General features: G+C 40.8%; 1 protein-coding gene across 1 annotated transcript; it reads right to left on the reverse strand.

Annotated features, from left to right (window-relative positions):
• Positions 282-26,522, reverse strand: LOC109837223 (B-cell receptor-associated protein 31-like). The gene is made up of 2 exons (XM_020405374.1): positions 25,875-26,522; positions 282-935 (listed from the first exon to the last, which is right to left on the reverse strand). The coding sequence occupies exons 1-2, from the start codon at positions 26,158-26,160 to the stop codon at positions 565-567; spliced, it is 657 nt and encodes a 218-aa protein (XP_020260963.1). The 5' UTR covers positions 26,161-26,522; the 3' UTR covers positions 282-564.

Consider the following 26,522-nt stretch of genomic DNA (forward strand, 5'->3'; position numbering starts at 1 on the left):
CATCAAATAAAAGTCCAATAGTTACGTGTCAGCCCAAAACCTCCGGAACAATGATTGGGCCGAACATATTGTTTTTTTCACAAACCGCGACATTAGACTTGTTGTCACGGTTAGAACCGCTGCAAAACCGCTCCCATAGGTACCTAAATGCAACGGTTAAGACCGTTACGCAGAAACCTGCATCCAAAGGCAATGGACAGGTGCACGAGACATTTGAATAATGACCAATAATTTTACACATACTTCCATGAATAAAACCGAAAAACAGATAACAACACATAAAAGAAAAGGTAGGAAAGTGGGCATATTTAAAAAAAGAACTAAGGAGAGGTAATTAAGTACAACCACTAATCCAAAAGGTCATTACAAAGTCCTGAAACACTTCAGAAGTTGGTCTATGTTAAAACTAGTCCTATTTTCAGCTAGTCTATTCTTTATACTCTCAAGCATCATCTCCACAAAATAAAATTACAAAATCAAACAAAACTCACATAATTATAAAACTTAGACTTTTCTATCTCTATTACTTCATGCATCTCAAAAATAAAGAGCTTCCACTGGATCTTAGCCTCTCAAAGACAAAGCTTGACTTTGAAGGATTTGATTGTCCTCTAGAAGTCGATCATACTCGAGGAGCAATTCTTCAGACTGCTTTTGGAGGGAGTAAACATGGGCTTCAGCATCTCTTGCTCGTTTCTCTTGCTCTTTGTTCTCCAAACTTAGCTTTCGAAGCTTTTCGTTTAAGCTAGAAATTTCATCTTGGAGCTTCTTTACCTCATTTGAGGATTTATCATCCTCCTCTTTGGAACTGAGGTGATCTTTTCGAAGTCTTTCGACTTCTTCTCTTGAAGCGGAGGCTGTTTTTCTAAGAGTGATCATTTTGTTGAGGTAATGGTGCAACCGATCAATGACAAGTGCAAGGAAAAGTGTGTAACCTGCAAAATGCAACTCAATCTCAGCATCCATCAGAAAACTCAGAAGGAATAGGATGAGAGACATGTTATTTAACTACATTGGCTAAGTTTCACATTGTATGAAGGCAACTTATCCGACTTAATTTGCAGAATAACAGGACAAAATGGTATAGATGGGCCTTTTTTTGGGTGTGGCTGAAGGTTGTCGGGGATTATGCAGAAACAAGCTCTGATCAGCTAACCCCTTCGATCTTGATACAGATAATATCGATAAAAAGGGGGAAGATGAGAAGTATGCTTTGGAATAATTTAATTCCAATGTGGAGTATGAGCAAAAAATTTTGAAACAATATCAATCAGATTATCACTGCCCTATCAACAGGACCCACGTCCTGCCAGAAAGAAACTAACATGTAGTCATTTTTTTTAGGAATTAACCTGGAGTATTATTATCTGAAGTTTCAAGAAGTATGTGTGTGTGTGTAGATGATCTATGTATACACACACAGTCATTTATGTGTACATATACATCTCCGTATGTACACATATACATATAGATACACATACACATACACATAGATACATACATGCATATGCACGTATATAGATTTTTTGTGGGTGAATGCTTGCGTGATACGTACATAGATACATAAATATAGTGGATCCAAAAGTATTTAATTGCCGTCAGGATTGCTATGAGATTTGATCAAGGTATTTAGATGCGTCAAGTTTTAGGATTTTCTTCAAAGGAAACGTGCTAACTACATAAAAAATTTATATATGAAATGCTGACTATATGCAAGATAATTACATATTTCTTGAACACTGTCATCAGTATCAAAATTGCATCAAGAACGCCATGGGTACAAAGGCAGATTGGACCATAATAAACCCATTGGTTGAATCTCCTCAAAGTTTCTCTGTTTATGTACAATAATAATAATAACTAATAGGAATACACAGAAAAAAAGATCAATCCATGTAAATGAAATAACAGTGGAGAAACATTGCATTAGTAGTCAGTTCTGACCCATAGTTTTATCTTATCTATCTGCAATATTCACAATTTGGAAAATAAAACATCTACATCTTTCCCAACCAAGACCTAAAAAACAGGAGGAAAAAAAAGCAAAGACAAGGTTTTACGTTTATCTACATAAACATTGAGTATCTCTATGCACCACTAAAACAGGACAGATAAATCTATGTTCAACAGAATATTAGTTTTCTCATTTTGGTATTAGCGTAACTGCTGTAGTTAATAAGATCATAAGATTTGCCCAATTGTAGAAGAAGCAATGATTCAATTGCAAGATTCAAAAGGATCTTCTTCCTATGTTTGATTCAAATTGAAAAGACCTCGTACAAGGAGGATTTGATCACTAAAATAGGACAGATAAATCTATGATGGGTTCAACAGAATATTAGTTTTCTCATTTTGGTACTAGCATAACTGCTGTAGTTAATAAGATCCTAAGAGTTGCCTGATTGTAGAAGAAGCAATGATTCAATTGCAAGATTCAAAAGGATCTTCTTCCTTGGTTTGATTCAAATTGAAAAGACCTCGTAAAGGTCCTGACTGTAAATCATATTACCTTAACACAACAAGCTGTATTTCGGATCCTATATATCTGTGAATGGCAATTTTTGCACCTGCTTGTATGCCCACCTTGTCCGCCCACTATCTTGCCAACTCATACCCACCCATTTAATTAAATGGGCCATGAATAGGAGGGTTTTATTGCAATAGGAGACAAGTGGATCAACAATGGATGGGATTGTACCAGTCCATTTGCCCATTTTATGTTGGTGTCGTTTCAAAAAGGGCTATCAGGTAGAGTTGATAACGAACTAACATATGATTGCTTGATGTAAGGAATTGATTTGAAATTTAGAATTCAATTCTAGAATGTGAAATTTGTAATTTAATTCCAATTCCATTGTTTGGGAATAAGAAGTTCTAGAAATTTTAACTTCAAATTCACTATTTTTATAATTTTGAGGGGCTATTTTTATATTTTTTGGATTTGCAGGGGGTTATTTGTAATTTGGGAAAATTGCTTCTAGGCCCCAAGAACCAAGTTTCATTGTGCCCGAGCCCCCCTTACTTTTACTAATGTGCTGCAACCCCATTTTTTTGGAAAAATTATGTTCGGGCCCTCTCCCCAAGTTCCAATGCAATTTATTCCCAAAAATCCGGTTTTACCCTTCATGCCTCCTCTCCCTCAGCCCAACACCGCCCCCAACACCGCCGCTAGCTCCTTACATCGCCGCTCATCCCCTCAGCCCGACGCCGCCAGCCACCAGTACTTCTCCGCGCCGCTCACCCCCTCCTCAAACAGCCACCTCTAGCTTCCCCTCCATCTCGTCGCCGCCAGCCACCTCAATCCCAGCTCAACCACCTCCATCTTAACCACACCGCCCAACTCCTTCCCGTCTCCTCGTCGCCTCCTCTCCGCCCTCAACTCCTCCTTCCTCCGCCAGCTCTCATCCCCGCTCTACCACCTCCTCTCCAACTCAACGCCAGCCCCTACAACCGCCGCCGTAACCACCACCTTGTCCTCCCGCCTACACCCGCCGCCAACCTCCATCCCACACTCCTCGCCTCCTCCGCTCACCTCAGTCGCCTCCTGCTCAGACCCGCGCCAACCTCCTCCAGATTCGACCGCCAGCCTCCCCTCAGCAACCACTGCCGCCTCCTCCCTCCCCCGCTCGCCTCTCCTTCCCCAGTTAACATGTTATTAACGGTAAGAGTTAACATGTTAACTCTTACAGATAACATGTTAACTATTAAAGTTAGCATGCTAACTGTAAGAGTTAGCATGTTAACTGTAAGAGTTAGCATGTTAACTGTAAGAGTTAGTATTCGTTGGCATGAGAAAGAGGAGGGTAAATTTGGGATTTAAGCCAGCTGTCATGTCTAATCATCCGCTAGCATGAGCTGGAATCATAATGGAGGGGTCTGGACATAATTTTTTCAAAAAAAATAGGCATTAAAAAAAATATTGGGGGCTGTGCCACATTGAAAGTTGGAATTTGGGGCATTGACACAATTTCCCCTTGTAATTTTCATATTTTTTGGAGGGCTGATTGTAATTTTCAGTTTCTTCACGGGTCTGTTATGTTTGAATTTTTTTTCAGGGATTGTCTTCAGATTATTCCAGGTGGTTGTATTTAAATTTTTAGATTTTAGGGAGTTGTTTGTAATTTTTATATTCTTCAAGGGCATGCTTGTAAATTTTAGATTTTTTGGGAGATGTTTGTCTGTTTCTGAATCTTCGGAGGGTTGTATGTAATTTTTAGATTCTTTATGGAATTGTAATTTTAAGAATCTAAAAAAATTAGGAACAGTATAGCATTAAAGTCTAGGCATAAATGCAATTATGAACACTAGAAAAGGATTGCATCATAAAAGTATTGTACTTAAATGAGCATATGAGTCGCCTATTTAATAATCAGCCCCCAAAAATCAAAAAATTACAAACAGCCCCCAAAAATCGGAAAACAACAAACACCACCTAAAAATTCCAAAAGTTATAAATGCAGCCCCTAAAAGACCAAAGAACCTTAAAATTACAAAAACAATGAACTTTGGAATTTAAAATTATAGAATTGAAATTCTAAATTCTAATTATTCACAATCGATGGGAGTTCACATTCTAGAATTTCAAATTAATTTCTTGGATTAAATGCAATCTCATTGTAGTTTGTTTCCCACTCTACCCACGAGATCTTTTTGAAATAACACCCACCTAAATGTGCAAATGGGCAGCTACACGCCTGCCCATTGATGGCTCATTTATCTCATATTGCAATAACCCCCCCCCCCCCCACCCCCCCCCCCCCCCCCCCCCCCCCCAAGGCCTATGAGTTAAATCGGTAGGCAAAGATAGTGTATGGGCAAAGATGCAATAGCAAAGATAGCATACGGGCAAGGTGGAGAAACGGGCATGGGCAAAAATTGTCATCCATACCTGATGCCTACAAGAGGAAGTCCACTAGAAATACACTGGGCTCTTTTGGAGATGAATGCATCTTTTCTTTGATTTTAGTACTCACTTATGGAGAAGAGCTATGGCATGTGTACAGGAATATCATATCTCATCAAGCTGGCATGATATATTGGGTTCGTACTTAATGGAGAGGGGATATGGTTGCAAGAGGTATTAAGCGTGCAACTGTGGCCTCTTGTATCTACCACATATGGTGTGTGGAATCTCCTTGTCTTTCAACAAAAATTATTGAGAAGTGTGGAGGAGTGCTTGCAGCTGCTGAAGTTTGAAATCAAGATCCAATGCAACAAGGTTAATAAAATTAAAGGCAGTTCGAAAAACAGAGTATGGAGCTCAAGCATGAAGATATACCCTCAATTTGTGTCCAAATGATGGGTTAGTTCTGTTGATTTTTTGCTATGCACAGTGTCATAGAGGTCCTTCTATCTAGTTGTGACTTGTGTAGTGTCTTTTTGTTTGAGTTGAGACTCTAAAGTTGTTACCAGAGTCCGTGAGTGTACAGAGAGTTTTACACTCTATTGCTTTTGGTAAATGAGAGCACAACCTTACTTATCGCTTACTTACCCAAGACACAAAATTAATATTTTGCCATGTTCCTGGTATTTTGGATGTTCCTTTTAGGCAGGGAGATAGGTGGAAAATCCAACGATAAGGGAAGTTGTGCAATCAATAAGAACCCTCTGTAGGCCATGTTTATTGAGCCTCAAACAGGAAAAAAAACTTTATATTCCCTTTTGAAAAGCATTCTTTTTCCATATATTGGCTATCAATCAACATACACAAAGACCCTTTGAAGCTTTAATTTCATGAATTGTTGCACAGTGAACTGCAAAACTGGACCTGTGGATTGATCAATTTTTATGTCATGATTGCAATCCTTGATGAACTATAGCTACAAAGACATGAAGATGGAGTCAAATCGAAACTAAACTAGAACATCATTCCAACAAGACATCAGGAATGAGACATACATATATAACAATGTTAGTAATTCTATTATATCAACAAAAGCATTAACAAGGACAACAACAAAATCTCATTTTTCTTATCAAATACAGCCCATACACTACAGATCCACAAACCAAATGAGTCTGCATTAAGGTAGATTTTTCATGTCTTGTTTCGTCAGTAATTCTAGATTGTATAAGTTCTTCTAAACCTAGAAAAAGCTTGTACGAGGCATCATTTTAGAAAATCTTAGTTGCGCTTCACTATTCTAAAGGAAATTAACTGTTTCAAAAACTTCACCAAGATCATAATCCTAAAATCTTAAATGATGCTTGAGGCATCAATCTATCTGAAGTACACATGATATTTACCTCTAACATTGCTTACTTGTTCAATGCATTCAAATAAAATAAATAGGTTTCTAACTTCAATAATCTCCTAAGAACGACCACCAGAAAGAAACAAGTAATCAGTTACAAAGTTAGGTATGACACCACAAAATGTTAAAGTAGAGCCGCCCAAGCAAAGTTTTAAAAAGCCTCTGCCTATCCTGCCTAGGCATAGGCGTAGGCCTAAACCGTACCTTGGTCACCTAGCTAGCGCCTAGGCAATACCTAAGTTGCCCATCTAGGCTTTGGGAGTGCCTAGGGGAGCATGGTCTGCCTACATGGATTATACCCTTTAGGCACTGTTCGTGATTTCCTTCGTTGTAACCTCCACGTCCTTCGACCTCCTCCAAACTCTAACTATGAACACCTTTCTATCTCTACCGACCTTCAGCAAAACTTCCACCACCACCACTTAAGAAATCTGTCTAGGTGTCACTCCAGCACCTAAACTAAACTTTCTATAACAGAGGCCTTTTACTATTAGTAATTGTAGTTAAAAACTAAAAATCAGGAAAACGCCTAGTCACTGCCTAGGCGTCTAAGCTCTAGGCATTGGATCCAACGCCTAGCCCGCCTAGTGCTTTTTGTAACCTTGAGCCCAAGTAATGAAATTGATGTAATTTTTTTTACAAAAGGAAAAGAGATTGATGAAAAGGGGGAAAAAATAGGCCACTACAAGTATCGGGTGACAAGACAGACATGAAACAATAGGCAAGACAAAACAAAGTATCGGGTGACAAGACAGACATGAGGGGAAGAGAGATGTGAAACTGTAAGACATAGTGCCAAACGTCGAGCTTGGATAACCCACTACAAGTAGCACGTTTAATAGGAAAAAAATAAAACTTAAGAAATACATAAAGATGTTTTTGATTAACATCCTTCCAAAATTGACTTATTCTCCAGTACATCCCATGTGGTTATACAAAACGCTAAGACATATAAATGCCTCGAGGAAAAAGAATTTTCTTTATCAGAGTGCAATAACTTCAACAATTGTACAAAAAGGACTCAATAAACAGTGACGACACATTACAAGGACCTATTGGAGCAAAAAAGGATAAATACCAAAAGCATGAAATATTTCTCAATGAAGATGACCGCTTACTCAGAAAGATTGTGATGAGAAAAGAAGTCATGCACTAAAAAAAAGGAATAGGCATAGGTCATGCCTATATGAAATCACTAATAAGCCACTTGAAATGGGAAAAATAATAGGTCGCTATCACTTATAAGTAAAAAAGATAAGTCCACAAACACAGAAAGGTCTGTAACAATCAAAGAAAAACAGATGAAAATCAGCTAATTTGTACAATTCAATGTAGTAAGAAAAGACACAGGGTGTTTATGAGGACTTATTTTTTTGAGCTTACAAGTCATGTTGGCTTTTGATAGTTTTTTGACTTTTATGATAAAAACTTGTATGGATAGAAAAGTCATTTGTTTGGTCAAACATAGTTTATTTAGATAAGCTTATAAGCTAGTTTTTAAAAAGTTGTGGAACCCACTTTTAAATGTGGCTTAAAAGCTAGCTTATTTGAGATATCACCAAACTTATAGATATGCATAAGCTAGTTATAAGCCACTTTGACCAAAAAATAACCTCTCCCAAACACCCACATATTCATTCCTCAAGAAAATAAGAAGACTTAATCTGAGACCAAAAAGAAATAAGCCTTCTGTAACATGACAAAACAAAAGACGGTGCAACAAGTCCAGAAGAAAGGGAATATTAAATAATTCAATAGAAATGTCAACATGAATATGCTCCGTGTGATCCCTGCATCACAAAAGTTCACAAACTCAAGGCAATCTGATGATCTTATTAGAAACAAAATGAAGATGTCGAAGGGGTAGCTAAAATGAATAATAAAGGAGTCCACAAAAACCAAGGAACCCTACAGGAAATAGTGGTTTTGACGACAAACTGGAAAATAATGTGCATGAAAATCAAAACAATGTTGGAATTTGGAAGTATGGAGGCGCAAGAATCCACACATTTGTGTTCTCACAAACAAGGAAATAACAGCAAGAACAAGCAACAACTACAATGGACGCAGGTTTTACCTGGTTCGGTAAATACAAGTGTACATCCACGGGAGAACAATTCCAGACTTCTTCATTCACTATAAATGTCGAGATTACGACAAGAGAGATCTCCCTCCAGTAGGCGCTCACACAAGCTCAAGAAACTTAACAAGGGTGTCTAACAACGCTAACCTTTTGAGGAAGATGAGCTCTACACAAACCCTCAAGAGAGAACTCCTCTTCTTCAACCCCGGCAAGCCTCAAGAAACCCCAAGCTCTCCTCCAAGCTTCTTCTTTCTTTCTTCTGTCTCCCTTACCTCTCTTGTTTTCTCTCAATCTCACTGACTCACTCCATTCCCTTAAGTAAAGGACCCTTAACAAATGACAACAGTTAGATCATAACGCGATCCAGTGGCTCATATTAAACACGAGTCAGTTAGAATACAAATGAGTCATGGATGGGATGCCCAAACATCAACAAACAAAGCCCTACAGCTAACTGATTAGAAACTTCAACTAATTTCATGATGCATAGATTTTTTTATAGTTTGAAAGTTGTCAAATACAAAATGAGGTGTTCAGTAACAGCTAGAGATTTGTATGGAGACTGACAAGGGATGAAACAATCTTGCAAGTAATAAACATATAAAAGGGGGATTTCAAGAATTTATTCCTATGCAAAATATAAGAAAGTCTGTTAAATTTGAAATCAAGATATGATCCACCATCAGGCCTAAAAACTCAGACATGTGTATAGTAGAATGCAGGCCAATCTACAATGTCAAATGAAATAGAACTAATGTGCATTCTGGCACAATATGCGATTATGCATAGAATACAGATAGTCTCTGTTTAGTATTGTTTACTCCCATGTCAAAGTTCATGTGTGTGACATGCTCCAGCAAGCCAATAAACTATACAACAGTAAATTAAAACATAATAGTGCTTTCTCAACACCACCCAAGAACCGCCTCTCAGCTCATTTCAGTCTAAGATAATAAATGTGACTGCAATAAACAGAAGGTAGAATCATCCAGTAAAAGAGTAAATCATGATGCTATAACAACTTAAGGTTTTCTAATTGCAATGTTGAATCAAATAATGAACAACATTCTCTTCCCCCAAGATCATCATGTTCAAATCCACATGGATCTAGACTTTACGAAGTACATCATCCACGTAAATCCTATTCAGTTCCAACAATTGCTAGTAATTATATCAAATTTACAGCCTTCAACATTACTAATACACGTTGGTGAGGTGTGCTGAAGACTAATCTATAAGAACATAGATGAAATTGGAGTCTAACTATTATGCAACTGTTTAGAGGAGTTTAGAGTCCTTTAATCTTTCTTGATAGCTGATCAATTAGAAAGAAGTAGATTCCTACACAAGAAACGCCCGTTAGAGGGACGAAGTTTGTTGCTCCGGTATGACCCCTGACGTTCCAAGTTTGTAGAATCTAGTTTAAGCGTGTTATTCAGTAATTTTTGCATACCATAGAATAGTGGAGATTGCCCACTATATAAAGTGTTGGCAAGGGCACATTAATAATTTGATCAAGTCGGTGCAATAGGCTAATTAGACCGCACTTTACATGTGTCGGCAGCTGGTTGAATAAGTCACACTTGTGTTTAATGCGATAGTGACACAACGACTGAAGTGTTGGCATCATCCAATGAGTCATAACTTCGGCCTGAAGAGTCATAATGACTCTAACCCAGCATTAAATGCGATGGTGATTGGGCGGCGGTGTATGACTATTGACGCTGATAGGTTGTCTCGTTATTCGAGACATTCCTCAGTGAGGCCGAGTAGAAGATGTCTTTCGTCTCAGATTCGGGTTACTCTGGCATATCCCAGCTTAAAGACGCCTTTCGCCTTTAACTTTGGATGTCAGAGAAGTCTGCGATACTCACTCTCTGCTCGGGTCTTCAGATTTATAGGATTCAACCAGTTAATTATGACACTTTTTGGTCGAGTCTTAAGAGTTTTTAGACAAAGTAATTCTCTGGTACAACATTGACCCCTTTTACTCAAACTCGGGAAGCTAAGTTTGAGAGAAATTGAACCGTTCCACCTTTTCGCCACCTCTAGGATTTGAAACGCCTTTTTTGGAAGACAACTATGATGTGACATTTCGATGCAGATCATGTCAGCAGTTTGAAGATGTGGCTCTTCAATTGACAAGTGGATGCTTTGATTGACAACGAGTTGCTTCGATTTTGAAAATCGTCAGCAACTCTTTAGGGAACCGAGTCAACCGTTCAGATTGCGTCGCGTGTCATCTGCCCACACCTATATATATATCCACCCCTTCCAATGCCTTGTCTCACTTTCCAAACCCTAGAAATTTTCTGAGCTTTGTCAGCAAGAATTTTGGCCCTTTTTTCTTAGACTTGTACTACTTGTGATCATCTTCTTCAACTACTTTGATGGCCTCCAGCGCTCAGCCATCCCTCATTCATAATGAGGCCAAAATTGCACTGCTCCGCAAGTACAAGTCGACGGTACTCCTGACTCATCTCGAGCAGTACGCCAAAGACTTTAATATCTCCAGCGCCTTCACTTTGTCAGTTTCGATGAAGGATCACGCTAACTATCATCACAGCGCTAATTTGGTGCCGACGTATTGGCACCACTTCAACTTCGGCCTCTATTTGTGTTGTACCCATTCATCCAACGGGTTTTCAAGGCTTTGGAGGCATCGCAAGCGTAATTGAAGCCTAAGTCCATCGCTTTTTCAGTTGCCTTCCTCGTCATCTGCCATCGGATGAATGTCGAACCAACGTGAGGCATTTTGGGACTCTGCTATGCGCCAAAGCCAATAAAGGCGACGTATCTGCAGATGGTCAGCAGGTTCTAACTAGTCTCCAACATCCCTGACACAAATAAGGGGTGGAAGAAATCTTTTTTCTCATCATCACTGACTCGATTCTAGCTTGCCCCACATAGCCAGAGATAAAGAAAGAGGGCTTGAAGGCGGTGAAGCTCTTAGAGGCAGAGAGGCTAGGTCTAAGAAAGATCCGAGCCTATAAAGGGTCTAGCCGCTGTGAGAACATCTTCAACGTCGTGCTTCGAGCCGCCAGCATTTCGCACACACTCGTCATCGAAGAGGATTTGGTTTGGGCTGCTCTTTGGGCCCTTAAAGAGCAGCCTGTGGAGGTCCTCATATCGGTCCCTCTACGGAGCCTTGGAAGAGTCTTCGTGCTGAGTTGCTAGAAGAGTAGGTCCAGGCTTTGCTCTAGGACCCTGCAGAACTTGTGGCCCGACTAGGCCTTAGCTCGGGTTCCTCCACAGCTCGGGCTGAGAGGTCTGAGAAGAGAAAGAAGACAGTCTCGAAAGGTCTTCGCCAAGCTAAAGGTGACATGCAACGCCTCTTTGCTCTAGATGAGGCGGATGAGGCAGCACTGGGGCAGACGAGTAGGGTCCAAGACTCAGAGGCACCACCAGTTCCCAAACCCGAAGTCATTGATGTGGATGGCGAGTCCCCGCAGCTAGCTGTCGGGCATGAAGTATTTGAAGGGGATCTTCCTATATTAGAACCGACAAGAGTTGAGGCCCTAACTGGGGATGAGGATGGTGCTAGTGCAGAGGTTTAGCTAAGAGAGGGTCACAGGCCTTCCAGGAGAGCCGGGAAAGAGCCGATTATAGAGGAACTGACCACCAGATAAGTGCTAGTTGTCATGGAGGAGGAACCAGTTGCGAAGGGGGGGGCGACTGCAGGAGACGGGTTAGCTTCTCGGGATGCTCCGCAAGAGGGTCAATACAAATGGCCTTCATCATATCGGAGTGCTCACCCATCCCGAGTGGGACAAGATGATGGCGACTTTGATAGGGGCGCTAAAGACTCCCTCGCAACGACATGGAGCTGTCAAACAAGAATGTTTTTGTACTGGATCGTCGGCTAGTATCGAGGGGGTCGGTACTAGAATTCATGTCTAATCAGGCCAAAGCAGTCAAGCAGTTCCTCCTCCATGAAGATTAGACTCTATTGAGAGGGGTGCTAGACATCGGCCTTCATCAAGCTCTTCAGAGCTATCTTATCAGAGTGGAACTCATGGAGACTGAGTTGTTCAGTCAATACGAGCAATCATGGGACCTTTTTCAAGCTCAAAGCTTTGACCGCTATTAAGGGGAGAAAGCTGGATAAGCTCTGACTCCTGTCCCAGGTCCTATTCCAATTTCTTCCCTAGGTTCCGCTCTGACTCTATAAAGAACTTTTTTTTTGCCGAGTCATGTAAAAAGTATTGTACAATTCTTTTAAATAAATGAAAGACTTAATTTTGTTGATTCAAAGCTTTTTGCACTTTGTTCTGAGTTGCTTATCATTTGCTTTTATTCTGAAATATCGTAAGTATTTCTATTTTAAGCAAGTCGATAAGGACTGAGTGATGTCATAGTATTTTATACGTAAAGTCTTTGGGATACCGTGGACGAGTTGGTGAGGGTCGAGTCATAAGGGCTTTCATTGTGCTTTGGGTTTACTCTTTGAAAACCGAAACCAAGGTCTTTACGTACCTTGGACGAGTCAGTGAAGATCGAGACGTAAGGATTTTGTGTCGTGTCTTGGTCTTACTTGTGAGAACGATACCAAGGTCTTTAGATGCCTTAAATGAGCCGATGAGGACCAAGTCGCAAGGGATTTTACATCGTGCCTTGGTCTTACTCATGAGAATGATACTAATGTCTTTGGATGTCTTGCACGAGTTAGTGAGGACCGAGTAGCAAGAACTTTCTGCATGCCTTGGGTTTACTCGACTATTGTAGCATTGGACGATACGCTAATGACTAATGACTTGTAATCGAAGCATTTGTTATCTAACTTCGTCGATGAGGTCGAGTTCGCTTCGCATACCAATTTGATTGGTCTCTTCATCAAAATGTTGTAGTCGCAAAGTAGGGATTCATACCTCTATTAGGAGGGCCACTTCCGCTCCGTACGTTAGCCTAAATGGAGTTTCTCCTGTGGAATTTTTGTGAGTCGTTCTGTATGACTACAAAATACCAGGGAGTTCTTCGACCCAAAGTCTTACTACTTCCACCCTCTTCTTTAGTGCTTGCAGTAAGCACTTATTTCCCTCTCCTACTGTTTTGTCCACCCTCTTCTTTAGTGCTTGTAGTAGGCACTTATTTGTCATTTTTGCTAGGCCGTTGCATTGGGGGTGTGCCACCAGGCGAATTTGAGTTAGATTTTCCATTCTTCACAAAAGTCAGTGGAATTCCTTACCATCAAATTGAGTGTTATCCGTTATGAGAGCTATCAACACCCTGAATCTGCTAATGATCAGACTTTAACATGAAATTGCAGATATTGCTTTAGCTGATTTTGGCCAACGGCTCGGCTTCTATCCACATGAAAGTCTATGACTACAATGAGGAATTTTCGCTATCCGGCTTGCCATTAGAAGTGGTCCCAACATGTCTAACCCTTACTAGGCGAATGAGACCGAGTTGATAAGAGAAGTACAGTTGTTGGAACTCGCGGAATGTTGAAAAGAGTTGACAAGCTTTGCATTGGGTTGTGAGTATTTTAGGCTCGACCAAAATGGTCGGCCAATAATAACCATGTCTGTTGACCTTCTATGCTAGGGTTCTAGCCGCTATGTAGTTCTCGCATATCCCCTTGTGGATATCCCTCAGGATATAGTCCGCTTCTTCAGGTTGGAGGCAGCGAAGATAAGGGCTCGATGCTGCTACTTGTATAAAAAAGACGGTAGAGTTAGTCTTCGATCATGAGATACTTCAAGGCATTCCTCTGCAGACTTTTAGCTTTCGCTCGGTTCTATGGTAAAGTCTCATTTGTCAGATATTAGATGAGTGGATCCATCCATCCAACATGTCAGATATTGGATGATCTATCCATATGATCGAGTCTACCGTTGCTTAGCAATGTTGGGTTGTTTGATGGTGTCTGTATACATAGGCCCCTGATCCGCCCCTAAGCTCGAGGAGCCTAGTTTGAACAAGGCATTCGCGCAAGTGTTGTGAGCTCTTAGGACCCTAGCAACACTTTGACTTTCTCTTGGTATTTTGCCATCATATGGTCTTTTGCTTAATATTCTCCCTGCACTATGTAAGCAATAAGCTGAGAGTCGACAACAATAAAAACACTCTGCTTTAACTACCATGGTGGCTCTGAGTCCAACCAAGAGAGCTTCATATTCAACTTCTTGTTCGATGATGAAAAATCGAAGGCGATCGAAGACTCAAGGATGTGTCCCTCTAGGCCACGCAGAACTACTATTCCACTACCACTTTCTCCTAAAGATCTGTCGACTTTAGCAACCACCATGATGCAAATTCGGGCAAATCATACTCGGAAGAACTGTTCTTCCGAGACGAGGTCCTTTTCACCAGCTTTTGGATCGAGCATGGAGAGCCAAGAGGAGGAGCTAGTCTCTAAGTGGGTTGCCCGTCTTTTAGATCGGATGACTTGATCAAGAAGTTATCTAGGACCTAGGCCTTTATGGTTGTCCTTAACTAGAGTTGAACATCATGCTCACTAAGTTTAGTGGACCAGTTGATCATTCGCCCGGTAGTAATGGGACTATGGAATGCCTTCTTCAGAGGTAGATTGTCCTCACTATCACTGTGTGAGCTTAAAAGTACGGACGGACTCTTTTGGCTGGTGGTGATGAGCGCAAAGGAAGCTGTCTCAATGATGTAGGTGAGTTCGATTACCTTCAGGATGCGGCTGACATATTACACTGGCTTCTAAACATTCTCTTCTTTACGGACACTAAATAAAGGTAGAGTGATTCTCCTTCTATGGGTCTACTCAGTAAGGGTTTAGAGGTCAGATATTTCTTGCGCTCTGTGAAGGCATTACTACACTCTGTCGTCCACTTGTCCTCTGGATCCTTTAGCCCCCTCAAGACCTTGAAGAAGAGAAAACTTCTTTCAACCTACTTAGAGAGAAAACGGCTCAATGTCGCTATTCTTCCATTCAACCTTTGGATGTCCGTGATTGTGCAAGGCTCAGACATCCCTTCAATAGTAGTTATCCTTCTTTGGGTTGACTTCGATTCTTCATTAAGTTATCATGCAACCGATTTTCCCGATTGAATCCCGAAGGCACACTTCGCAGGGCTGAGCTTCATCTGGTATCGACGGAGAACGAAGAAAGTTTCTTCGAGATACGCAATGTGAAAGTTAGTCTGTTTAGACTTCACCAGGATGTCATCCACATAGGCCTCTAAATTGCAACCAGATTGATCTTTAAAGATCTTGTTGATCAACATCTAATAGGTTGCTCCTGCATCCTTGAGACCAAATGGCATCACCTTGTAACAAAAGGTACCCTGATCAGAAATAAAAGAAGTCTTCTCTACGTCATCTTCCACCATCTTAATCTGATTGTAACCTAAGGACCTAAGGTGTCCATGAAGCTGAGCATTTCGTGGTCGGCACTCTCGTCAACTAGCTAGTCAATTCGAGGGAGGGGTAGTTATCTTTAGGACAAACTTTGTTGAGGTTGGTGAAGACCATGCACATTATCCATTTGCCACTGACTTTCTTGCTTAACACTACTTAGGATAGCCACTCGGGTATTGAACTTCCGTGATGAAACCGGCTTTTAGCAGTCGGTTGACTTCTTCCACGGACGTCTGTTGTCTTTCGAATCCGAATGCCTCTTCTTCTGTCGAACCACCTTGCTATGTTGGTTGACGGATAACTCATGAGTTATTACTTCTAGGGTAATCTCTAGCTTATCCTCATGTCCCCATGCAAAAACATCCGCTTTGGCGCAAAGGAACCCAATGATTGCTCCTTGTTGCACCTTAGTTAGCTCCGACCCGATCTTAACTTTCTTGGTTTCATTGCGACCGAGCTGAATTTCTTCTAGTGCTTCTGCGAGAGTGGTTTGCTCCCTCTTCATCTTTCTACAAGTAACCTTGGGACTTCTTGATTGGTAGAGTTTCGGAAGTCCCATTACCCTTCATAGAGAGTAGATAGCATGATATTGCTTCCCACTGATTGCTCCGCACAAGGATAACTCCTTTTGAACTTTATCATTTGTGGTAGGTGAAGGGAACTTGGAGGTCGTTCAAGAAAATCATAAGAATGATGTTATAGGCCTGATTTAACATCCATCATAATAAATTGGACCCAAATCATAGAATGGCGAGGGTAGTCACCGACTATCATGAATAGGGTGATCAATCCTTCTGGCCGAACCCTTCTGGCCGAACTGAATGCCCCGAGAAGCCTACAAGGGGACTCAGGAAAGGTCATGGTTTTGATTTGTCGACCCCCATATGATTGAATGCATCCATGAACACGATGACTGCAAAACTTCATGTGTCCACCAGAATGCTCTTGATCCAAAATCCATTAATTTGCGCGGAAGGTCAGCATTGCTAGAAATGGGATGATCTGCATTGAGCTTTTCCTCAGAGAGATTCACCCACTGATAAGTGTTAATGGTGCCCTTGTCACTAGCTTCAATTAGTTGATTGTTTTGTCGATGCGAACAAGGTGATCTTGACCTAGACCTTCTCCTCTCCAATTTCTCTTGAGCTGGCATCTTGTCACGGTTAGCAAGGAACTTCTTCAACAAACCCCTTTGGATGAGGTCCTCGATATCTCTGTAAGATTCTGCCCTCATCAGTGTTGTGACCATGATCCCGATAGTATCGACAGTATTGTAGGATATCCCTCGCCTGAGGGTTCGACTTCATGCGAGGTGGAGTCGTAGTAAGATGTCACTCCTTATGGATCAAATGCAACACTTGCGAAAGGAGAGCGTTGAGGAGCGCAAGCGTCGGTCTCCTCATTGTCTCCTTTCTCTGGTCTCTTCAGTCGCCTCAGTCAAATCTGGGTTTAGATTCAAGCCGGCCAACTTTAGCCTTCTTGCCCTCAAATGACTTAGCTTCTACGACTTCTTGTCAGGCCATCTTCTTGTGGGAGCGACTATCTTCCGCGTCGATGTATGACCAGTATCTGGCCATGAGCTGGCAAAGTTAGCCACGGGATGCATAATAAGAATCAGACAATTTCTCATCTTCCAAACCCACAATGATTGCTGCCATAGCTATCATGTTGATATGGTCTTCCACTTCTAGCAGCTCGGCTTGAAATTTCTTGAAGTGTTCTCTTCAGCTTTCTCCGCTTCTTTGCTTAATCAGCAGCAGGCAGTGATCTAAAAGCAAAAGACAAGATTAAGGCGATGAGGTCCTATTTTGCTTGAGGCGAGAGGCGCCAAAAAAGGAGATTGCCTGAGTGAACCAAGCCAATAAATATTAAAAAATTTACAAACATTGCAAATAATATGCAAATATCAATAAATAGCAATAAGACAAATTAATTACAGCTAAATTTTCAAAGTCACAAATCTGATAAGTCAAAAACCATCGAAATGAAATAGTAATTAACAAATATTAAATAGTAATATTAATTAGTAACTGCTAACGCAGATAATTAAGCAACAAACTTTGAACATTAGGTTCAAATTGTGGCATGTGCTCAAAATGATATAGGTCATAAAGTACATTTTTCAACAAAAAAAGAAAAAAACTAACAATGAAAAAAGAAACACAAAAATTCAAAAATAAAAACAAACTTTACTTTATCAAACCCCTTTCGCACCCTCAAAATTTTGAAATAGAGACAAACACCTTGCGTCTTGCATCACATGCCTTAGACGAGTGCCTGCGGATCCAAGGCAAAGTAACGAGACGCCAAGGCAAGCTCTTGAGATGCCAAAAAACGATCACCTTAGTAAACTTCATCATCTGGCAATATGCAAGGCTCTAAATTACAAATCATCTCCCCTTAGCGCCTCAGGCGCTAAGGCGCATCACCTTTAAAACACTAGCAGCAAGAGAGCGGAGGGTGCCTTCTATTTTATATTTGCTAGAAAGTGATGCACAAATTTCTAACTAAATTGTTCAAACCTGTGGATGGATCTCTTCTATAGAGAATTCCACATCTTTGTACCACCACTAAGGGTGACAGAAAAAGCTCTACAAATGATCGGATCGATTACATGTTGCATGTGCACCAAAAAATTTGTGCATGTTCGACCGAGTCGCCTTCGCTCTTGTATTTCTCGATGTGGGGCATCTTGAACCTAGGGCAGGAGGCGTTCATGATATCTTCTAAGGTGAGTATTCCCCCTAATGACGTCAGCCACTGTGCCAAACATTCGATCATAGCTAGAAGACAATAAACCATAGGGGATTGGCCCACCATTACCAGGTTTAAGGTCGTATAGGTGTCTTACAGCCTCGAGATGTCGTCGCATTGGCCTAGGTTATTGGGGGGGGAGGCCGTCCCCCGCCATGTGGCCTAGGGTTAGGCCTGGGCTTGAGCTCCTAGCCTATTGCCGTGCCAAGCTAAACGCTGAGGTTGTCGTGGATGCAATCAACAAAGCCGGGTCTTTATTGTGGTGGTGGTCTTAGTGGTGTTTTCGCTGACTTGCTCCTCTTGCTCCATCGTCGGTGCTACCATTCACAGAGAGGGTGATGGGAGCTGGAGGATGCTGAGAGGGAAGAACACGACTGAGGAGTTCATTGGCAAATGAATCGAACTGTTGTTGTAGAGACTGAGCTATCCCTTTTGGATAGATTCATCCAACTAGGCCTGGGTGATATAGCAGGACCTGAAAGATTCTCCCGAAGGGTGTGAATTTGGAATCGTAGAACAGTTAGGATCAACAATTTTCTCAATGGAAGAAGAAAAGGCCCTACGGTGAGCGCAAATTATTTATGCCAAAAAGTTAATTATATGAGTATGTGAATATTTAGAGGAGTTTAGAGTCCCTTAATCTTTTGTGATAGTTAATCAATTAAAAGGAGTAGATTCCTACACAGGAAACACCTGCTAGAGGACCGGAGTTTGTTCCTGTTAGAATTAGTATTTGGGTTATCGGGTCAGTGCCCATTAGCCTATTACCCATATGTAACCCTATGTAAACTCATGTTGATGAATGGAATAGATGAACTCTCTGACTTCTCAATTTTATTAAAAAAAATCTCTTGGATGACATCTCTAACCTTCGGGTTTATGAATTCTAACACTTTGGGTTTTCTATTCTAACCTTCGGGTTTCTGTTTTGTAAACCTTCGGGTTTTATACAAGGAGATTGTGATCCTCCTGCTTCTGTACTATCCTGTTCTGTAACAATGGCAGGATCTGATCTCTTCTGCTGCTATTACTACTATCCCTACTACTGCTGAGATCTCTGCCCCCAAAGTTGTATTGGGGACCACGGTGAAGTTCAATAGTACCAACTATCTACATTAGGCACAAACCTTCCGCATCTTCATTGGTGCTCAGAACAAATTGGCTCATCTTCTGGCTCCACCTCCTGCATCTACAGATCCTAGTATCTCGCATGGATCTCTGCTGACTGTTGTGTGATGACTTGGCTCCTAAACAGCATGGAAGCCCATATCAGTAGCAATGTCATGTTCTCAAACACTGCTAAGGAGATGTGGGATAATTTAAAATTTATGTACAGGAATGAGAAAAATGCATCCCAGGTGTTCGAGATGTATGAACGCCTCTTCTCTCTTCAGCAGAGCGATCGCTCTGTACCTGAGTAATTTGGTGAGCTGAAAAGTCTGATCGGTGAGTTAGAGATGCATCAGCTCGCGGTTACAGATGCACCAACACTGATGGGATATCGTAGGGATCTTGCAGTGTCCAAGTTCTTGTCGGGACTGAGTCTCACTTTACAATCTCAAGTGCGGGGCCAGATATTAGTAGGAGATATTATTCCTTCTTTGACTGCTATTTTTCCAAGAGTTATGCAGGTAACTACTGGAGATACTGCTACCTCACTGTCTACTCCGTCTACTCCGTCTTTTGACCAGTCTGCTATGTTCTCCGGACGCGACAGAGGTCAAGGTCATGGTCGTGGATGTGGTCGCGACATAGGGGGAGGACGAGGCTCTTTTGGTGGGAGACAAATTGACTCAGATAGGAATCTGCATCAATGCTACCATTGTGAAAGAACTAACCATATATCTGAGAAGTGCTGTAAAAAGTTTGGTCGTCCTACATAGGCCCAGATAGCTGATACTATCTCAGTTGCTTCTTTCACTACTACTACTTCTTCCTCCACAATTCAAATTTCTCAGGCTGAGTTTGACCAGTTGCGTCAACTTGATCTCTCGGAATAATTATTATGCTACTCATGCATCCTCTTCAGGTATGGATGCATACATTGCCTCTCCTCACAGACCATAGGTATTAGATTCTGACGCCACTTCTCATATGACAGGTATAAATGACCACTTTGTTTCCTTAAACTTTTCTAACAAGTTTCCATCGGTTCAGATCGATGATGGGACCTACTCTCTAATTTTTGGTGATGGAGTAGTCCATGCTACTTTATCACTGACTCATACTGATGTTTTATATCTTCCCAAGTTTCCTGTTAGTTTACCGTCCATCAGCCAGTTCACAAAACACAACTGTAAAGTCATCTTTTTCATTCTCATTGTGTTTTTCAGGACCTAGCAACTGGGATGAAGATTGGTTCGGGGCATGAGTGAGGAGGCATGTACTATTTGGATGACAATACGCCCACTACTGGTCTTGTTGCAGAAAAGTCTCATCATTCTTTACTATGGCATCAACGTATTGGTCATCCATCGTTATCGAAGCTTCGACCAGTCATTTCTATCGAGTCTTCTGTCTCTTCTTTAGGTTGTGAGTCTTGTGAACTGGGTAAGCACCATCGTGCTACCTATCAGAGTCGTGTTGATAAATACAGCAGTTCTGCGTTTGAGTTAATCTATTCTGATGTTTGGGGTCCTTATCGTATACCTTCTGTGAGAGGTTATAGATATTTCATTATCTTTGTTAATGACTTCTCTCGCATGACTTGGCTTTATCTTTTAAAAAAGAGATCTGAGGTTTCATCTGTTTTCAAAATATTTTACAATGAAATCAAAAATCAATTTTCCACCTCTATTCGCATCCTTTGTACCGATAATGCCTTGGTATACATGAAAAATGATATCTCTCGTTTTCGCAAATATGGGTATTCTCCATCAAACTTCATACTCTCACACTTCACAATAAAATGGAGTTGCTGAGAGGAAGCATAGACACATATTAGATGTTGCTCGAATGTTAATGATATATATGAATGTTCCAAAGTATTTGTGATCTGATGTTGTTCTCAGTGCATGTTTCCTGATCAATAGGATGCCCTCTTCTGTTCTTAATGGTAAAATACCATTCACCTGTCTTTATCCTGATAAACAGACATTTCCTGTGGTTCCTTGTGTTTTTGGATGTACCTGTTTTGTTCAGGATTTGTCTCCAGGACTGGATAAATTGTCTCCCCGATCTATTAAGTGTGTCTTTGTAGGATACTCGCGCACTCAAAAAGATTATCGGTGTTATAATCCATCTTTCAGGAGGTATTTTGTGTCCGCATATGTTACCTTTTTTGAGTCAGTTTCATACTTCTCTTCGGCTGGTTCATTTCCACCCATCAATCCATCTGTGCCTCTTCCGTCTAGTGATCCTACTATTGTTCCATTTCCTGCTTCTGTTCCTTCTGCTGATGGATCTTCTCCAGGATTACAGGATGCCTCTACTGTGCCACCTGCACCACAGCTATTACTGACGTATTGTCGTCGTCCAAAAGTTTATGTCCCTCTCTCTGCTCCAACCGAACAGTCATCTCCCGTTGCAGGTTTGCCTCCTTCTAATCCTTCTGATCTAGATATTCTAATTGCTCATCAGAAAGGTAAACGGTTTTGTACTAATCATCCTATATCTGATTTTGTTTTCTATGACCGTCTCACTCCCTCTTCTTGTCAGTTTTTTGTCTTTATCCTCTATATCTCTACCCAGGTCATATGAGGAGACCGTGTTAGTTCCTGCTTGGAAACAGGCCATGGATGAGGAGATGGATGTCCTTGTTTCTAGAAGGACTTGAGATCTTGTATCTTATCTAACGAGCGCTACTGTAGTTGGCTGTCGGTGGGTTTATACCTTGAAGTATCGCACAGATGATTCGATTGATCGTTATAAAGCTCTTGTTGATAATGGATATACTCAAACCTATGGGGTCGACTATCTTGAGACGTTCTCTCCCGTAGCCCGTCTCAATTCCATTTGCTTGTTTTTCTCTATGGTTGTTAATCTAGACTGGACAATGTTTTAGCTGGATGATAAAAATGTTTTTCTGTATGGTGACTTGCAGGAAGAAGTCTATATGGTGCAACCTCCAGGGTATGTTGCTCAGGGGGAGAATACTGTCTGCAAGCTTAAAAATGCGATTTATGATCTCAAACAGAGTCCACGGACATGGTTTGAGAAATTTAGTATTGCTATATCTGGTGTCAATTTCAAACGATGTCAGTCTGATCACTCCGGTCTTTATCCGACGCACTACAACAGGTCTGATAATTCTGATAGTATATGTTGATGGCATCCTGCTAACTGGGAATGACTTTGCTACCTTAGCTGAGACTAAGGAGTACCTTTCACGTCACTTTGTGACCAAAGATATGGAAAAACCTAAATACTTTCTTAGGATTAAGATTGCATATCAAAAGGACCGTTTGTTTCTATCTCAAAAAAAATATGTATTGGACTTATTAGAAGAAATGGGCCTTTTGGGGTGTAAGCCAGCAAACACTCTCATGGAAGTAAATGTGGATTTGTGACGTGATAATAGTCCTCTCCTAGATGACAAGGTTTTAAATATCGGATATCGGGGAAATATCGGATGACCAAAATTCATATCAGATTGCGGATATCGGGGAAATATCGGGGATATGTGGTAAATATCGGAATGTCATAATGAATGTTTGTATACATACTATAATGCATTAAAATGTAATCACAACATATGTAATGAAATTTAAGCATACAAAATATGAATAATATATGTTTAGGATCACTAATCAACCTTCTAAAACAAACAAAAGTGCAAAGCAACGTTGCAACATTCGATCTGCTTTTTTTAGGGCAAAATGTCATTTGATATAATGGGGAAATCTTGATATCTCACCCAAAAATTCCAAACACGGTATATTATTTTGCAGCAAGCTATATAAAAAGATATATTGGTCCACATATCAGCTAATATATCGGCCATATCGGGGATTTATCACTCAAAATAGCCAAAAAGCGGTAAAGGATATTTAAAGACCATATCGGTTGCGGCAAACCCTGTAAAATGATATATCGGGGGATATATCGAGCCATGTCGGGGATATTTAAAACAATGCTAGATGATGCAGGCCGATAGGCCCGATACAAGAGATTGATTGGCAAGTTGATATATCTTACTGTGACTAGACCTGATATTACATTTGTAGTGCGAGTATTGAGCAGGTTTATGCATAAACCTAGAGAGGTTCACTGGACTGCTGCTCTGAGGATTTTGGCTTATGTCAAAAGTTAGCCTGGAAAAGGATTATTGTATAAGAAACATGGACATTTACACATCTCTGCCTTTTCTTATGCTGGGTATGCGGGAGACATAGGAGATAGGAAGTCTACTTCTGGATTTTGCACCTTTATTGGAAGAAATCTTGTTACTTGGAAGAACAAGAAACAATATATTGTTTCTCGATCTAGTGCAAAGGCAGAATACAGGGCTATGGCTCACACTGCATGTGAGATGATATGGTTGCAAAAGCTGTTGACAGAGCTTGGTTTTACTCAGCCTGGTCCTATGCCTATGCATTGTGACAACCAGTCCGCTATCTATATTGCAAAGATTCCAGTATTTCATGAGAGAACTAAACACATTGAAGTTGATTATAACTTTATTAGAGATGCTTGGGAAAAGAAAGTGATCTCTCTTCAGTTCACTCCATCTTCAGAACAATTAGCTGACTTTCTCACTAAGGCCCCGTTTGACAAAGGGTTAATAAAGAGGGGTTAAAGAGAAGGATTAATGTACTTATCTCATTTGATAATCCAAAGGACTAAATTATTAACCCGTTAAATAAGTTTTATTTTAGCCCTTATGATCAGTTTTAGTGTTTGGGAATAACAATGATTTTGACTATTTTCTTTATAATTAGAAGGGTTAACTCTTATTCCATCTAAATAGGAGTATTAGTAAACCCCTCATTTTGAGGGGTTAACTCATTTTAACCCCTCTAGAGGGGTTAACTTAACCCTTCTATATTTTTTATGTTTGACAAATTATGAAAGGTTAACTCACTTTAACCCTTATATAGATTTGTTGTGTTTGGCAGGTTAAGAAGGGGTTAAGTCTCATTAACTCACTTTAACCCTTATATAGATTTGTTGTGTTTGGCAGGTTAAGAAGGGGTTAAGTCTCATTAACCTTTCACTTAACCCTTTGCCAAACGGTACCTAAAGCTACATCTCCTAAGGTGTTTTATATTTTATGTAACAAGCTAGGCATAGTTGATATATATGCTCCAGCTTGAGGGGGAGTGTTAGAATTAGTATTTGGGTTATCGGGTCAGGACCCATGTTGATATATATGCTCCAGCTTGAGGGGGAGTGTTAGAATTAGTATTTGGGTTATCGGGTCAGGACCCATTAACCCATTAGCCTATTACTCATATGTACAGTGTTAGAATTAGTATTTGGGTTATCGGGTCAGGACCCATTAACCCATTAGCCTATTACTCATATGTAACCCTATATAAACTCATGTTGATGAATGGAATAGATGAACTCTCTAACTTCTCAATTCTAACAGTTCCTTCGACAAGCCCTCCAACATTCTAGTTAGTAATAGATTAAGCAAATTTGCAGAATCTAGTCTCATGGTGTTATTCAATAATTTTTGTGTACCTTAAGACCGGTGGAGATTGCCCACTGTTTGCAGAGAGTCAGCAAGGACATAGTAATTTGATCGGGTCAATGCAGTCAGCTGATCAGACAACACTTTATATGTGTCGACAGCTAGTTGAATTAATCATCTTTGGGTTTAATGTGACAGTGATAGAACAGTTAAAGTGCTAGCATAATCCAAGGAGTCATTCGAGACATTCCTTAGTGAGGCCCTTAGTAGAAGACGTCTTTCGTCTTAGATTCGGGTTCATCGGCGGATCCCAGGTTAAAAATGCCTTTCGCCTGTGACTTTGGATGTTAGAGAAGTCGCCTATGTTCCTAAAACCACGTCGGGTTTTTAAATTTATAGGACGCGGCCAGTTAATCATGAGACGTGGCGGAGTCTCAAGAGTTCATTAGACTTAGGGTCAGTTTGGCAAACTACACAAAACTGGGCTAGGACCAGTCCTGGCCCAGTTTTGTGCTAAACTGGTTTTCATTTGGACCAGCACACCCCTGGTCCAAATGAATTGGTCCAAATAAAAACCAGTTTAAGGCCACTATTTAGCCTATAAAAACAGGGCCAGATCTGGCCATGTTGTTTGCCAAACAAAAAATCTTTCAAAACTGAGCCATGTTTGAACTTCGCCCAGTTTTGAGATATTGCCAAACACACTTTTAGTAATTCTCATGATACAATAGTAACAAAATATAAAAACAATACATAGCTCTAGTCTAAACAACAATCTATCAGAATTTCAAGATTCCTACTTATAACATATTATCAAGAGAATCAGTCAAATCAAATCACTATAATTCATCAAAATTCAATTTGAGAGCATTACCAATAAGAGAAGCCTCGAGAAGGTGAGTCCTCCACAGGACTTGGTCCATGGGACTGACAGTCCCCAGCTTCGCCCCTCTATTCTGGATCTTCACAATGCTCGCAACGCTCGACAGTAAAATCACAGACAGAGTGCATGCCAATGTTTTCACTGTCGCCGGCCCCTTCCCAGTCTTAAGCTGATCCAGCATTCTCATTGCCAACTCCCTCAGGGGCCCAATTTTCACCATAAGCAGCAATGCCACTGCCCCCTCGGCAAATAGCACAAGAAACAGCAATTGGATCATCTCCCCAACCGTAAAATTTCACAAAAACCCTAACTCTTTGAGATAGGAGGACCTCAAGCCGTCCTCTGAACTGAAATAATTGGAACTCTCAGTAAGGCGCGTTCCTTCTTGGCCAAGATCGAATCTTTCTTGGTGAATTTTGCCAAAAATCAAAATTTTAGAGGAACCCACTTCCTGAATCTACAGAAAAGCCCCCCGAAGCTCAAAAATTTCTCAAAGAAGAGGGTGGCCTAAAGAGATTTCTAAAAGAACTGACTTGGTATCGTAAAGATGACTCCTTTGCAGGCCAAAAGTTGGGGGGAGGGAGAAATCCAAAGGGGAAGAGGGGATGGAGAGAGCTCAGTTTCCTAGTTGGATCGGTG

Source organism: Asparagus officinalis, chromosome 4 (genome assembly GCF_001876935.1).
Source record: "Asparagus officinalis chromosome 4, Aspof.V1, whole genome shotgun sequence".
Taxonomy (NCBI): Eukaryota; Viridiplantae; Streptophyta; class Magnoliopsida; order Asparagales; family Asparagaceae; genus Asparagus; species Asparagus officinalis.